The sequence below is a fragment of the Parasteatoda tepidariorum genome, chromosome 6 (assembly GCF_982258835.1).
Source record: "Parasteatoda tepidariorum strain Cologne lab strain chromosome 6, Ptep-v5.0, whole genome shotgun sequence".
In the NCBI taxonomy this organism is placed as follows: Eukaryota; Metazoa; Arthropoda; class Arachnida; order Araneae; family Theridiidae; genus Parasteatoda; species Parasteatoda tepidariorum.
In genome coordinates, this window is record NC_141760.1 from 58,552,074 (window position 1) to 58,569,643 (window position 17,570).

Sequence of the window (17,570 nt, forward strand, 5' to 3'; positions counted from 1 at the left end):
GTCAGAAATTGGAATCCGTTAAAAAAAGGGGTATATTTAGAGAAAGTACGTCTTTGTTTCTAATTTCGTAACTTAAAATATGGTCTGTATTAATTAATCATCATATTTGAAGACACCTCTTTGAACCATTAAGATTGAGTCCTAGAGCGGGAAGATCCGATCATTAAATCAAAAATTATTCAAAGTTGTCCCATTTTTTCCTTTTACACACTATACATATTTTAACGGTGAACTTAGGCTTCAGTCGATGTATAACGAAGTTAAAGTCATCAATAAACTCACCCTAACATGTACTGAATTGTAAACAATATCCAGCTATGTATAAGTGCGACAACAAAGCTATTTTCCGAAGCAAAAATAATTCAGGTATAGTGTGAATGCGCGTGAAATTTGAGTAAGCTTCTTCCACTTTCGGTTCTCAGGTTTAAATTTCACTGTTTAAATTGTATATGAAAGCTCGATTTAGTGCAACTTGAAATAAAAGGTTTTTTCCTACTATTTTTTGGGCTGTTTAACATCATATTCAGTGAGAAATTACGCCACCGTATTGAATTTACTACAACTTTTTTTTCTGAATTATTGAGGATACCATTTAATTTTGTGCAGAAATCATTTTTGAATAACTGTTCAAATTCAATAAATGAACTGATTTATTCTTGATATAAAAAGTATATTGCGACTCTTATTTTGAGCGAATTTTAAACGTATAAATATTTTCATATTTGACAAAAAGATTTAAAATTGCATGCAATAAACTACATTCTTTAGTTCAACATGTTTTTCAATAAATAATAGTTTATTAAGTTTAATAAATTATTAATAAATTCCTTATGAAAAATTTTAACCCGTTCTTAGTTATTTTGTATCGAAAGTTATTTTTAATTAGATTATACAGACTCTGATTTTGTTGCTAAAGAACCAAATTAAATGTTCTGTGACAGTGTTTCAATTCCTAAAATAATCAGTTTCAAAACTAATGTGTAATTAACCTTTTGCTATTACTTTCAAACAAACCACTTAAAACTATTTTCAACAGCATCTTTCAATCAAATTCTGAAATAGTTAATTACAGCGTACGTTAAATTTATGACGGACACTTGGACTAACTTTTTTAAATAAAAAGCAATTTGTGTTGATTCCTTTTATTTCTTCGTTTCATTACTTTCTTCCTTAATTAAAAAGTATTGATCCGTTAAATGATTTTTAACTGATAAGTCATTACTTTTCTGGAAAAGGCCAACGTCCATAGGATAAGGAACAATGATTTATAATTAAATAATCAAGATAATGTCAAATAGTGATTGAGATAATTAATAATTCAAGCTTCGCTTATTTAACGTATCTCATAAAAGCTTTAAAAAATAAAACTGCAAGATTAATTAAGAGGATAAAGTAAAATAGGATAAATTCAAAATGATTTCAGAAGTTAATTATTCATTTCAGAAGGTTACTTTTCTGGAGAAAAAAAAACTTTTCACGGTTGCTTTATTTTATGTTTCCTTTCTTTCCTTTTTGAATTTCTCAATGACTCACTATTCACAATTGCTTTAATTAATTAACTAGTTAGAAAAACAAATTAAACTATCGAAATATGTAACCATTTTTTTTCAAAAATGGAAATAAATAATTCTTTGATTAATTACATGATTAGTAAAACTGATAACAAAAAGAAATCTACAATTGGTTACATTGAATTTAAAAATAGATAAAAGAAACCAATGAACTATTTCGCTTTTCACAGAATTGTTTCAATTTTTATTACATATCTGTAAAAAGTGGAAAGTTGCAAATTTGAACCTGAATTCTTATGAGGATTATCAATGAGATTAACGCAAAATTGGATGAAGTCAAAATGGCTTCAGGAGTTAATTATTCATTTTTGAAAGTTACTTCATTCAACATTAAAAGAAAATTCCGTTCATGCCTGCTTTATTTTCTTTCTTATTTTCCCATTTAAGTCATTGATGACTCAAAAAGAAATATTTCGTTCATTAAAATTGCTCTAAAAATGAAAGAAACTATAAAAATGTCTAACCAACTTTTTTAATGGAAATGATGATGCTTTGATTAATTGTTTGAGAAAATATGCCAGCAAAAAGCTATTTACAAGTGGTTATACTAAGCTTAAAAAATAGATAAAAGAAACAAATGAACCTCTTTTCTCAAAATCGTTTTCAAGAACTGTAAGAAGTGGAAAGTTGCAAATTTGATCCTGAGTTCTTAAGAGGATTATCTGCGAGACTAAAGTAAAATTGGATAAATTCAAATAGTTTCAGAAGTTAATTATTAGTTTCTGAAAGTTAGCTTATTAATGATAAAAATACTGTTCTTGTCTGCTATATTATAGTTTTCTTATTTTTCCCTTAAAATCCTCTTTGACTCATTACGAAATATTTTTTTCAATACAATTGCAAAAAATTATGAAAGTATGAAAAAAAAAAAATTTCAAAACTAAAAGTGATGATGATTTGAATAAATGTTCAGTGAAATTACCAACAAATAAATCTCTCGATCCATGCAATTGGTTGCTCTGAGATTAAAAAAGTTGAAAGAATTCCAAAAGCTATTTCTTTTAGAAGATTTCGCTTTTTAAATAGTTGTTCAAATTCATCACATATTTATCAAAAGATGAAAATTATGACATAGATTATGATTTCGATCAAGGATCGAAATTGTTAGAAAAAACTAAAGGATGATTGTAATCTACCATTATGATTTATTTTACCGTTACACTGTTAAACGTATCAATTCGAATTACAATTAAATATACCGGCACTGCCAGTACTTTTACCGTAATATCCATTATTACAGTGAAATTTTACGGAAAAAAAATCTGATACTCTCTCATTTTTATAAAGTAATATTTACAGAGAAATCACTAAACTATTGTAATGGAACAAATATTACTGTAAAAATTACAGTATAAAATTTTAGGGTGAAAATGGATTTTACGATAAAATATATTTTATAGAATTTGCATACAGGAGGCCAGTGAAGCAAAGTATTTTTTTTTGTAGGATTAAGATTAGTTAATTTTGCTTAGAAAAATTTTTCATTTGCTGAAAATATTAATAAATCAGATTTTAGTATTTAATTGCAGTATAGACTGTATAGTCAATTTTTTTCAATAAAAACACGCGGTATTTTAACTATTCAACTGCTCTATCGTAGTCATTTTTCTTCTTTAAAAATTTTTGACTGATTAACAGAAAAAATATTTATTAGAAGACTGTAAATACCTACAAGAGATTTTGTATTCCTACATTTCTTATATTTCATTTATAAAAAGCTATTTTTAAATGAATATAATACAAAAATAATATGAATATTTATATTTTAATGAAATAAAAAGCCAAAAATACTAATAATAAAGCTCCGTGTATAACTCAACAAAACATTTGCGAAACCAATTTTGATGTTTAAAATAAGTACGTATTGTCACATCGAAAATCATATTATATTTAACTAATGTATATTTAATAGTTTTTATTGAACTTGTATAAATCTCACTTATCTGTTATCGAAATATACAGATAACGGAAGCAACTTTCTTTCCTCCTCGACTTAAACATTAAGAAAACTATTGTTTACTTTATATGTTTTTAACAAAATATTGTGGAATTTGATTCACTAGAGAATTACCTTACATAGTATTAAATTATTTTTTATAATAATTATGCAAAATATATTTTTCGCTGATTTTTTTTTATTATACGAAAATCAACATAACCCGACAACACGTGTATTTACTAATGTGGCACCTTTTTAATGCATAAGTATGGACAAATTTAAAATAGGCTTCTTAATTAGACTGATCAATTCTGATTATCAAATTTCACTTTAATGAATTACTTTCTTTTACTTTGCATTACTCCTTTTTTTTCATTTTTAATCAATGAAAACTTATAACGTTAGTAGTTAATTGTATCAAAACAGTTTTCTTCCTATTTACCAATTTTAAAGAAGATGTGTAGTTATTTTAAGTAAAAAATAAGATTATGTCCTTAGTAGTTTGGGCTGTATTTGTTATTTGTCACTATTATTTGTTATTTGTTACTATTTGTCAACTTCAGTATATTAGCTTTATTTATAAATAAAGAATATCTAAATGAAAATTCACAAAGCGCATCATCCTCCAGTAGAAGTATTATAAAACAGTATTATAGCTCCTACATTTTGAGGATTTCATAACCCCAAATGTTAACATCGATTTCAAATCTTTAGTTTTTTAATTAATTCATTAAATTAAAAGTTTAACACAGAGTCTAAATTAAAAAAGTATTATTCCTTGGATATTAATTATTAAGTTTATGTTCGAGATCATTCATCTTCTAAATATAGAAAAAATTATTTTGCTTTGTTTAAGTACATATATGTAATAAAGTAATACACTGTTAGAAATTTCTCCGAAAAAAATGGCAAAGTAGTCAAACAAAGTAGTCGAATAATCATAAATAAGATGATGATCAAACTATTAACTATGATGAGAAAATCATTTCTCATCTGTTTTCACCTAGTATGATTAGACAACCAAAATTTATCGTACCAACTAAGCTCACTTAAAGAAGTCACTTAGCTCTTTGCAACTGCATACATTATACAGCCGAAAAGGCTCATCTGTCTGTTTCATGGCCGTAAGAACGGGGGTTCGATTCCCAGTGATGATTCCACAATATTTCCTCCATTCTCTTAAGCACATGAAGAATTTCCAGCATTCTGCACTCCCTAATTTGTGTCCTGCACTCTCCAATGCGCATTACCTAACAAAATTCTCGCCTCTTACGTCCGGTAAATTTTTTTACGGTTTTTAAAACTATGCTATTTCTAAATGGTTAAAAAAACGTTTAGTTTTGTTTGCAAGGTTTTATAACCATACTAGTTGTAAACTGTTTTAAAACCGTAAAAGTAAAAAATCTTCTGTACCGTAAACTTTATGGTTAATTGGATGGTCAGACTGCTGCTGATTATTTTACTATAATTTTAGAATGAAAATTCTAACAGTATTAAACAGTTTTTGATGATAACAATCGTTACATTTTGAATCATTTTCGTTTAACAAAGCTTCTGAGAATAAATAATATATTAGATACAAAATATAAGTTTGCAGAAAGTAATAGTGCATAGAAATTTCACATGAGCTCTGCATAAATAGGCACACGCTTGTGCAAATAATGTACATTTAAAACTAATGTAATGTAAAAAAAAATTGAAGTAAAATAAAATGACTCGTGTTGAAACAGACTATTGTTTGTAATCTGAAACGGGAAAATATTTTCCTGAAATCTTTAGTAATATTTCTAAAAGACCGAATCGCATGATTCGACACCATTTGTAAGCACAAAATGTCATTTTATGAAATCTCGTTTACTTTGAAAATAGTATATTCGTGACGACAAAAATAAATTGCAAAACATAAATTGAAATGTTGAAATTTTCCTATTTTATCCATGCTGGGTCTTAAACATTATAAAAAAGATGGATGTAGAAATATTTGTAAAATATGGAGATTCTTAAAACGTTATAATTATGGCCCTCATTGATCTTTAATAATAAAAACGATGGCGTTTTTACTGGAATTACTCTTAATAGTTTGAATTGTTATTTCCTGCAATACTTATTTTAATTTTTATAATTGTACAGTTTTTAACAATATGCAAAAGTATTTAGTCGTATATTTGTGTATATAATATTTATACTTTTGATGATGTTCTATTTAACAAGATTTTTTTATTATGATTTGTAAAATAAAAATTTTAAAGATGCATTTTTTAAAAAAATGAATTCTTTTTTAACTTAATACAAAATGGTGCACATTTGAGATATTTATCTTAAAAATTCAAATTAAAAATCGTACAAATAAAAAACTTTGCATCTTCACATAAAACTATTCATTTGTAATCTCTACATTACAAAGGTATTTTTCTATAGCTATATTTTTCATTCTCGCAGACTTGATACCGATATTTGACAATTTTCATCCTGCTTATTGATTCCTCGTAACAAAATTAGCAGCTTTCTTTACAGCAATTTAATAACCAAAATTAACAGTAACAGTTTCGCTCACCAATCCCCACGATTGCATAGCAATTCTTTTTGTTTCTTGACGATGAACAGGTTGTTGCCTCAAAATTAAAAATTATTTTGTTTAAAGATTCTCAAATTTGAATCGAATTAACACAAATTCAGTTTCCGATTCCATTGAGTCAAAATTAAACCCAATAATTTTGTTCAGTGACCATTGCCTCGCCATCCAAAAGTTTGTTTTAAAACGTTGGTTGCAATAATAATATTTCTCGATAAAAAATAAGATATTTAGGAAAAATGTAAAATATTTATTTTTAACTTATTTCTTTTTTTACAATTTTTGATAGTTATTTCGTATTTATTATTTTAATCAAATATATTAACTGAACACAGTTTTACATTTTATACATTTATTTATAAAAGCTTTAATTAAGTAAATACACCTTACTTTGAAATAAGTATAACTTATTTACTGTCAGTAATTATAAAAGGATAATTAAGTATCTATATCATAAAATACTGCATACTAAAGTATAGTATGCGATTATTTTGTAATCTGATAAAGATACAATTTTAGTTGTAAGCCATTGACTTTAAATAATAATCAAAACCAAAGACGTAATAATAACAGAAAATAATATTCAGAAGTATGATATACAAATATTGCCGACAAACACGCTTACGACTACTATTACTTTTATTTTATAAGGTACCAAAATTATACCTAGGTTCTTTTTGGTTATTAACAACTGCATATATTAAGTCCTTTTTTATCCAATGAGAAATGGTAAGACGAAAATAATGTTTTTATGATATATCAAGAAATGATGAGCTGTGAAAAAAACCAGTTTATCATATAATTAATCAAAAGGTATTGACGCAGGAGCAAGATTAAGTATTAATGATTATTTTTATCACTAGTCATTTTTTTTAGTTGAGCAACATTTATATATTTAAGTGCCCTCTAAAGGTAAATGTTATATTATTATTGCTACTTAAATTAGTGCATAGAAATTATGTACTAATGCTAAATTTTGAATAAAAATTTGAACTCTTAGAAAATTTTCTGTTTTTGTGTAAAAATTGGATGTTCAAATTTCGCGAAACTTTCACCGTTTTTGACGAAACTAATTTCTGGTATATACCGACCAGGTGGCCGAGTGGTAAGCGTGCCTGACTGCGGAGCCGATGGTTGCGGGTTCGAATACCTCTCAGGGCATGGATGTTTCTTTCTCTCTATGTTCTATGTCCTTTCTACTGTGTGTGATTGTGACCCGCCCTATAAACGGGTTTGTGGTTGTGTGACGTGGGCGACGCTGCTCCACCGCCGTGGCTTCGCCACAGGTGCCCACTGGGTAACGAGAAGAGAGTAGCAGTTCTGGCACTCCTGGCCAATGGGACAATACATCCCAATTGCCCGCCATTAAAAAATAAAATAAATAAAAAAATCTGGTATATGCTCTGAGCAAAAATTACGTCAAAGTAACGAAATGACTATCATATCATGACTATTATTGAAGGAAAATGAATTTCGCCAAAATGAAAGAAATATTTCATTCTTCAATTTTTTTCTTTCTTTTTTTCAAAAAGAAAAAAAAATTGTAGTACTTAATCAATCTAACTTTTCTAATAATCCCTTTATCGTGGGAACCATATATAGGTGGGTCAATGTCGCTCAAGCAACACAATAAGAGATGAATTACACACATGCCCAAAACGTGATTCTAACCCAGGATTTTCCTGGCACAAAGCCAACTACTTGACCACCATACAAACTAATAATTTCGACTGGTTTCGTCATTTAGGTTTAATTCATCTAGTCTGTTAATCTAGTCTGTTGACATTCTAGTTAGTCATCTAGTCTATTGAGATTCTAGTTAGTCGTCTTGTCTGCTGAAATTCTAGTTAACTATCTCCCACACTGTACTGCAATGAGGTTCCAAGTTGAAGAAACATTTTCGTCATACATTTGAGAGTTCGCGTTTTATCTCAAATAACGAGATTTCGTGACGATATGATTCTCAGAATTAACAGTGTACATCTCAAGGATTGTTGAGTCGATAAAAGGGAGAGATTAATTTTTAAATTACAATTTCTAAGACTAACCAATTTTAATTTACAGTTCCTAGAAACTGAGGACACATTCTTACTGGATCAGGTTTGACCCTTCCGCTTAAAAATCACCAATCAAATTCTCAATTTCTAAATGTATACTTCAAATGAATTTTTATTATAATAGAAAATTTACAATAAAAATTACAATCCGTGCAGCGATAGTAATTATTTTGTATTAAAACTTAAAATTTGTTTTCAAAGCCAATACAAAATCGCTTGTTTAAAACAAAAAATTAAGTATGAAATATCTCCACGCTTCTCTGAAAATTAAAACAGGTTAAAAAAAAAATCGGTTGTTTTCCAACAGCAACGTTAAACCATTTGGCAATGAAGTCCATTTTTTTTTTCGAATAGTTTTTCAGATTGGGAATTCAGATCAGATTTTTTCACTCTTTCAATTTCAGATTCAATTAAAAATAAAAAGTAAGAAAAAATAATAAATTCTACCCGCTTAACAAAAAAAAGTAGTTTAAAATGAATCTTAGTTCTAAATTATTAAATATATAGTGTCTAAAATGTTGATAAATGTTTTCAAAAAATGATCAATGATAAAATTTTATATCATTTCAGCAATTGGAAAAACATTAGTTAAAAACATGATTAGAAATAATCCCTCTAAAAAAACAAATACGAGAAGAAATTAAAACATTCTTAAAAATCCCACTAAGACGCCTTTTAATATCGAAAAAAAGCAATAGCAAATAATTTTTAAAAAAATTGATTTATTACTATTCGCCAAATGAGTTTTCGATTAATATAATTTAAGAAGGGAATTCACTGAAGCGCGCTTTGAAACCATAAAGCGTTATACTTATGGAATTTTTATAACTTCCTTTTTTAATGAATTAAACTATGTTTTAGAAAGAGAAATTCATTAAAATAAAAGCTATTATAAAATAGAAAGGCAATGATGAATTACATGGCTTAAATATTTCAAAGAAAGGAGCTTTCTGTAAAGGTTTTATAAGGAATTTTTAATTATTTTACACATGTTAGAAAAATATCCTCCATTATTTGAAACTGAGCAAATTTATTAATGAATGACAAGTAATATATCAATGTATTATGAAATACATAGTTTTAATTTTTTTTTCTCATTTTATTTTAAAGTAGTTTCATATTAGTTTAAACAAAATGAAAAACATCAGATACGAAAAAGACTTTTTTCGAAATTTACTGATAAGCCTATGACGGGAATATTACACGCATATTTATAAATTAATTTTCAATTTCTTAATTTACAAGTTTTTTTAATTTGTTTTATATTACTCAAACAATTTTATTTCATTTACAGTTAATCAGGTGTACCCTGCAAAATTTTAAGAATCGAAAAACAGTAAAAAGTACCGGCATATTAAGGGTGCCGATACTTTTTACCATAAAATCAATTTTAACCGGAATGTGTTATGAAACAAAAGATCTCATATAATTTAATTTTTACAGTAATAATTACTTTAGAATCACTTAATCACTCGTATTAAATAAATATTACTGTAAAAACTCCGATATGATATTTTACGGTAAAAAAGGAATTTACGGTTGATGCACCTAAAGTGCCGGAACTTTATATCATAATTTGATTCAGAAATTTTTACAGTGTAGCCCGTATAACTCATAACACTTTTCATGGGAGTCACGCAAAATAAATTTTTTTAAATGTCTGAGAACGTAGAAAAAATTTAAAAAGTAACTGCAAAACGTGTCGTTTCCACTCCGTTTTTTAAAGAAATAATTCATTCATTATTACCAAGACTATAAATGATTTCGGTATATTTAGTACAATATTTGGTCGTCGTAAAATTTTTTAAATTGAAGTTTTGGCTATTAGAGATCAAAATGGTCTAAAGGTGGGGCACAGCAGAATTCTCTTATGATGAATGGGAGAATTAGCGTGGGGTTAGTTATAGTAAAATATTTTAAATTGAAGTTTTGGCTATTGGAGATCAAAATGGTCTAAAGGTGGGGCACAGCAGAATTCTCTTATGATGAATGGGTGAATTAGCGTGGGGTTAGTTATAGTAAAATATTTTAAATTGAAGTTTTGGCTATTAGAGATCAAAATGGTCTAAAGGTGGGACACAGCAGAATTCTCTTATGATGAATGGGAGAATTAGCGTGGGGTTAGTTATAGTAAAATATTTTAAATTGAAGTTTTGGCTATTGGAGATCAAAATGGTCTAAAGGTGGGGTACAGCAGAATTCTCTTATGATGAATGGGTGAATTAGCGTGGGGTTAGTTATAGGGGAAGGGGGTTCAGTTATTGTTGTTGTAGTTAATTTACGTCGCACTAGAGCTGCACAGAAGGCTATTGGCGACGGTTTGGAAAACATACCAGAGGATGATCCGAAGACATGCTATCACAATTTTGATCCTCTGCGGAGGGGATAGCACCCCCACTTCGGTAGCCCAACAACCTGCACGCGAAAAAAAGAGATATGAGAAAGAAGTATGTTAGATTCGGTTTTGGTCTTCAAATAGATTAAAAAAATTTAAGTTGGGAAACTATATGGAGCTGAAAACTGCATTAAACATAGTTCCAAAACAAAGCGTCGAGAAAATTTTAGAAAATGTTTCTAACAATTAAATACGAAAAATTTTATGGAAGGGGAAATACCGTAGTACATTCCCATACAATCGAGAAAAGGAGGAGAGAGAAGGGAAAGTGTCAAGACATGTAACTCGTCTTTTCCCCAGATGGCGCATTAGAGCATTGCAATCACGATTAGTGACAAGTTTGGCCCAGCTTTAATCAACTCAGCTTTGCTTTCAACTTCTTTAGATTTTAACCTATAACAGACAAATTGTATTTTTTGGAAAATTTGTCAGTGTGTGTTATGGTTTAACTTCATTACCTTGATATTTAAAATCCAACTCAAATGATTCCAGAAGTTAGAAACCCAAAGGAAATGCAATTAAAGACTTAATTGAATAACTTTCAAATAAATAAATATTCAGTGAGCTATATTTTTATTCTATTAAGCTTGAAAAGTATTAAACATTAATAACACCGGTAAACAAGATATAGATATATTATATGTATCTTTTCTAATGTAGTTTGTTATGTTGATTTCAAATCTGAAAACAGTTGCTCTATCGCGTCAAGTTCTTAAGACATTGACCAAAATTAATTTTCATAAAATACTGTTTATATTTCAGTAATTTTAATAAAATATTACTGAAGTTTTATTAACTTTAATGGAATACTGTTCAAAATTATATAAATTTAAATGAAATGTTGATTAAATATTATTAATTTTAATGAAATATTTGTTTACATTTTATTAATTTTTAATGGAATTTGCTACCGTCGAATACAATACAACAACTACACATTTTCACCATAGTCACTAAGAGTTTGAGAAATTCTTTGTAATTAGTGACACTTTGTGCTAGAACTACAGTAAACAGCTCTGGGGGAAAATGCTCCTGAAGAAAAAGCAAGGAAGAAGAGCATTAAAAAACGCATAACATTCAAATTTCGATAATCAAGAGGATTGTATATAATCTTTAAAAGAACATTAACTTGTTTTAAAAAAAAGTAATAAATTACTACTATAAGTTCAAAACACTCAAATTATTGTATAAATTATTTTCTTCTTTTTTATACGATATTTTAAAAATATTTCTGGAACATATGTGACGTTCTTTTGATTACGTAATGCACCGTTTTTTGTAATAATTTTTGTAACGCCCATTTATTGTAATGATCAGTTTCAAATGAATGCTAAACTTCGAAAACTCGAAAAAAAATTTTACAGTGTCCTCCAAATGATATTAAATACTTTAACTCCATTAATTTCCATGCTGGAATGAAAAAAAAACGGTTAATGTATTTAACCATTCTTAATGTTTTAAATTATGGAAGATTACAAGAAAATGTATATCTGTGTGATTTCTGTTAGTGTAAATGGTTTATATCCGTTTGTCTGACAGCATTAATTCGCTTTCTTACCATGGAAGATTAGGAAAGACATAAAGTAAAGTCAAAGTAATCAAAGGAAAAGTGAATCAACGAAATAGCGCGTCAATAAATTAGTGAATAAATGAACTATGAAATTAAGGAATGGGCAAATCAATGAATGAGTATGTCAATAAGTAATCGAGTCATTCAACGAATCTGTCGGGCAATAAATAAATAAATAAGCATATCGACAACTGGATAATCAATTAATCAAATAATCAGTGAAAGTGCAAAACAATGAATCAGTGACTTTTCCTTTCCCTTTGTGTTTCATAGTCGACATAATCAGGATTGTTGCATATATTGATCAGCTTACTTGGAATTCTTAACAACATCTACATTTGGAACAGTATATCTTATTCTAGCAATAGTGCCACTAAACTACAAATTCTATTCAATCCAGAGAAGAGTCAGCCAGTCCCATCTAAAATATACTTCTTTTCAAGTGTGATTTATTCATTTATAAAACATAGTAAATCAGAATAAAAAATTTAAAAAATTGATTCCAGGTTAACTTTTGAATTTCATTATGCGTGATTTTAATGCTATTATTTAGTAGATCTATAATTGTAATCCAAAATTATAATTATCTGTCGCCTCACTATTTTCATTAGTAATAAATGCACTATGAAAACTTTGGCCACTCATATTCTAATGAAAACGTCTTTCAATAAAGCATTAGAATTCAATAAGAACTTCTTAAACTAACTAATTAATAATCAATTATAAAAATAAAAAGTTATATAAAATTAATGAGATTCTGCCTTTTGATTCCATGCATAAATCAAAGAGGTAGGCATAGGTATTGGTATTTATGGTTTGCAGTTCAAGGCCATTCAGGGAGTCATCTAAGAGAAGACAAAAATAAATATAAAGTAAAAAAATAGCCTTTTTCTATAACATTTCGATAAAAAAAATCAAAATTAAGATTCCAAAACTCAGAAAATATTTTTTTTTTTATTTTAAACAAAGGAGAATAATCACTATATGGATGGTTGACCGTGTAAAGCTAAGAACAGATGACGCTAGGGGCTAAAATTTGTTGTAAGACTTACAGCTTACTACTAAATTTACTACTACTACTACTTACTAACTTACTACTTACTACTACTACTTACTAAATTTAAAAAGCATGCCATCTATATATATATTTCTCTTACACGGCGTCAAAAAAAAAGCCTCATTACAACTCCCCGAATGGCAACGCTAGAAAATCGGCCAATGGTTGCAGCTAAAAATGTCACATGCCAAATCTAGCTGAGGTGACTCAACATATAGCGCTTTTAAAAACGGAAACTGAAATAACCAGAGAGAGCATTCTCACCAAATACTATTAAGCTAGGCAGAAGTGAGTAGTCTTTGTCGATAGATCTTTATTTTAGTATTTGATCGAAAGCGCTTTTTTTCACGAACTTATATATTACGAATTTATTTGACGATTTTTGATTTATATCACGAATTTATTTTTTTTATTATTTTTATTAGTTACTAGCTGTACCCGCTCACACGTTGCTGTGATTAATGATCAAATTTATACAATACATCAAAATGAAAATTAATAATAAAATTATTCCTACATATATGTCACTTGAATATAACAAAACATAGATGCATAGTTGATGGTAGAATAAACATGTTTCTTCACTTGTGGTATTAAACAATACATCATGAAATGAAGGATATTTGATGATTGATGGTGAACTTTATCTTAGTAGTACTTGTAAATATACAATATTTTTTGTTTTCCCATCTGGTGCAAGAACAAATAAATTTGATGGTTTTCCAACTCGTGAACACGCAACGTACAGCTGTCCATGTGTGAATCATGGATTTATCAAATGCAATCCACATACTTGCAATGATTGTCCCTGTGCTTTGTTAATGGTCATTGCAAAGGCTTGTCGTACAGGAAACTGTAGACGTTTGAATTCAAGTGGAGTATCGGTTGGTATCATGGGAATGCGTGGTATTAGTTCATGTTCTCCTTGGTGTTTTCCATTTAAAATGGTTGTCTCAATTATGTTATTCATCAATTTTTTTACTGATAGCCTAGTCCCATTGCATAGTCGTGGTGGATTTATATTTCGTAGAAGGATGATTGGGGAACCAATTTTCAAAGATAAAATATGCGGTGGCATTCCTGGTAGATCCAATGAATTTAAAAATTCTATTGGATAATTAACTGATTCATCTTGATTGACAACAGTATCTATGGATTTATATGTTGTTTCTTCATCAGGTATTTCATTTTGAATTTTGCAGTTTATTAAATTCACATCAATGTTTTTGGCTGCCAATATAGCACGCTCACTAACCCATTGATTATTTTTATAATTCTGCGATAAATTTGGAAAAATTTTTGCAATTAATTCATCAGTGGATTTTACAATGTAACAAAAGTTTTCTGGTAATGTAATACAGTGTGTGGATTGGTCCATTTCCATTTTACCATTCCCAATGTCTAGCAATTGTTTTGCAAATCGTTCGGAAGATTCATCTTGTTGTAATTGAATACGCATATTGGTCTTTAAAGATATTTTCTCCACATACCGCCATAATACTGATGATTTGAGACATGCATTCAATTCATCTGCTGGTGTTGAACGGGGTATAACTGGTAGAGTTTGTCTAAAATCACCAGCTAGCAAAATGAGTGCACCACCAAAGAGCTGCTCATTTCCTCTCAAATCTTTTAATGTGCGATTGAGTGCTTCCAATGATTTCTTGTGTGCCATGGTGCATTCATCCCATATTATAAGCTGACATGATCTTAGCACTTTTCCCATCCCAGAATCTTTGCTAATATTACATGTTGGAGTTTCGATTACCTGCACATTTAATGGCAATTTCAATGCTGAATGTGCTGTTCGACCACCGTCCAAAAGAGTTGCTGCAATACCAGATGATGCAATAGCAAGTGCAATATTATTTTGTGATCTTATAGTTGCCAGAATAATTGAAATAAGAAAAGTTTTGCCAGTACCTCCAGGTGCATCTAAGAAATATAAGCCACAACTCTTGTTAGATATTGCATTTATAATTGTGTCATATGCTGTTCGTTGTTCTAATACCAGTTTCGGCAGATTAATTCGAACAAATGCTTGTAATTCATTAACATCGAAGTGCGTTTCTCGTTGTATATCACGATCGAAAATGCCATTACCAGATCTATTTGGAGCAATCATTCCCAATTCTGTCAGTGATTTGTTGGCTATTGTCAAACATACATTCTCAATTAAAATCAATGCTTCATTGTATATATTTGATGTAAATTGAATGTTGGGATTAGCATTTATTCTACGCATGCGATGTAAAATGTCTTCACTCATATAGTCTTTATATTTTTCCCAAAGATCCTTTGGATTAGCCGGAAAACATGTAGTTAGTATGATGGAAAATAGTGTACGTATCTGTGGTGGTTGAGCTGTATTAGAAGCATCAGCGAGTGAAATATCCCAATGAGCATCGTTTTCTAAGAGACTTAATTTCTGGCAAGCCTCACGAAATGTAGCGCACACATGGCCATTGACTGTTTTTAATTCTTGGAAAGATGTTGGTCCACGAACATTGATTAATAATAATCTCAGGTAAAGGCATTCTGCGTTATTTGGATGTACAGTGAACAGACGACCCAATGCATCTGTGGAATATAAATTTAGATGTCCTTGTACTGCTCTACCTTGTTTACGACGCTGAAATTTTCTTGTTGATGTATTCCACGTAAAATAAGTTGGTACTTCAGAGTACAGTAGTGTCTTTGCAAAGGTATCATTTCTACATAATGTGAAAAATTCAGTTAATGTTGTTGGCGGTGGTGACATTGCTCTTGCACGTACATTTTCTGATGTAAAATACACACGCTGTCCATTTTCAAGATGTACTGCTAAATGAACAACCGCTGGATATCGCTCATGAATGGAAAATGATAAAATACGCCATACAGCCTCATTGCTACTTATGTAGCGTCCCAGTAGATATTGGGTGACTTCATCGTTAGAAGCAGTTGTATTTTCCAGTGCATACACTGCCATATCGCTTCCTTTCTTCACATATTTGCAAATATATTTTATAGCTTTCACTGAATTGCAGTACTCAACATTTATGTGCGCGTTATACGTTTTTAGTAGTAATGGAGAATATGGTACTACCCAACGATTATCAACATCAATAGTATTGTTGAGTACTTTTAGTTTAATGGATTTTCCACCATCTTCGGCAGATCGTCGTCGATAGAGTGGATATCCATCATTGCCTGTAATAGTTTCAGCAAGTAAGTCTCTAGGATACCGCTTTGTGCACTTTCCATCTGACCTTTGCATGGTGAATTATTATTTAGTGAGCCACATGGACCGTGAATCATATTTTTTAGACAATTTCGTGCAAATCTTTATCAATTTCAATGTCTGGTATTTCTGCAGAGATGATTTCATCAATTCTGTTAGGTGTTATCTTTTCCATCATCCATATTAAAATATGCGCATGTGGTAAACCTCTTTTTTGCCATTCAATGGAAAACAACCAACAGCGCGTCTCTCCAAATACATGGTGTTTGATAATAAAATCCATTAAGGATTTTAACTTTTGTTTAAAAACACGTGCAGAAATATCATGACGATCTGATGGCGATTGTCCAGTTAATAGAAGCTCCTTTATTTCATCCCATGCTGGGTTGCATGTAAATGTGATGAAAAAATCTGGACGACCATATGCACGAACATACGTCATTGCATCTTGTGCATATTCATGCATGTGTCTTGGGCTGCCTGTATGTGTGGATGGTAAAATGACTATTTTTCCAATTTCACTGAGATTGCCATCATTTATAACTGCATCACGTAAATGGATGTACTCTTCAGAACGCAATTTGACTTGATTTAGTCGTATGTAGAGGAGTCTTTCACTTTCTATTTTTGCATACATGTCAACAATGTATTGATGAAATAATTGTCTGCATTTCAATGCATGATTATCAGCATTCTCACGAATCATCATTCGATGTGCATAATAATGCATAGCACTGACCTTTTTGTTAATGTCCACATTAGTTGTAGGATTTCTCATATTAATATTAAAATGATATCCATCCTCTCCTTGCCAAAATAGAATGGGATATTGTAATGCATCATATGAACGATGCGTTTCTGATACTTTCTGGACTTCACCATTTCTACGATGAAGAATTATGTCGCGAGAAGTAAATTCTTCACCAACTATGACAATTGCCACTTCATCAATCGTTGGTGCGTTGAATTTTCTTTGATGTTGACCAACAGGTGTTTTATCTGCTTTTATTATTACTTTGTAATCGTCAGATGGCATTTGTTCAATGGCGGTTTTAAATAATTTAATTAATTCATTATGTTGTTCAAACAAATTTTGTAATTCAGCGACAATCTCTCGTTTAGTACTCATATTCAGTTGACACCGTCTGTTGATTTGTTCGTCAGTATTTCCCATAAAATATATCTG

At 29.6% G+C, this 17,570-nt stretch overlaps 1 protein-coding gene across 1 annotated transcript; it reads right to left on the bottom strand.

The window, feature by feature from the left end:
- Positions 1 to 13,924: 13,924 nt before the first annotated feature.
- LOC147808061 (uncharacterized) lies at positions 13,925 to 16,420 on the bottom strand. The gene is made up of 2 exons (XM_087166852.1): positions 14,489 to 16,420; positions 13,925 to 14,437 (listed from the first exon to the last, which is right to left on the bottom strand). The coding sequence occupies exons 1-2, from the start codon at positions 16,418 to 16,420 to the stop codon at positions 13,925 to 13,927; spliced, it is 2,445 nt and encodes an 814-aa protein (XP_087022978.1).
- Between the last annotated feature and the right edge of the window lie 1,150 nt (positions 16,421 to 17,570).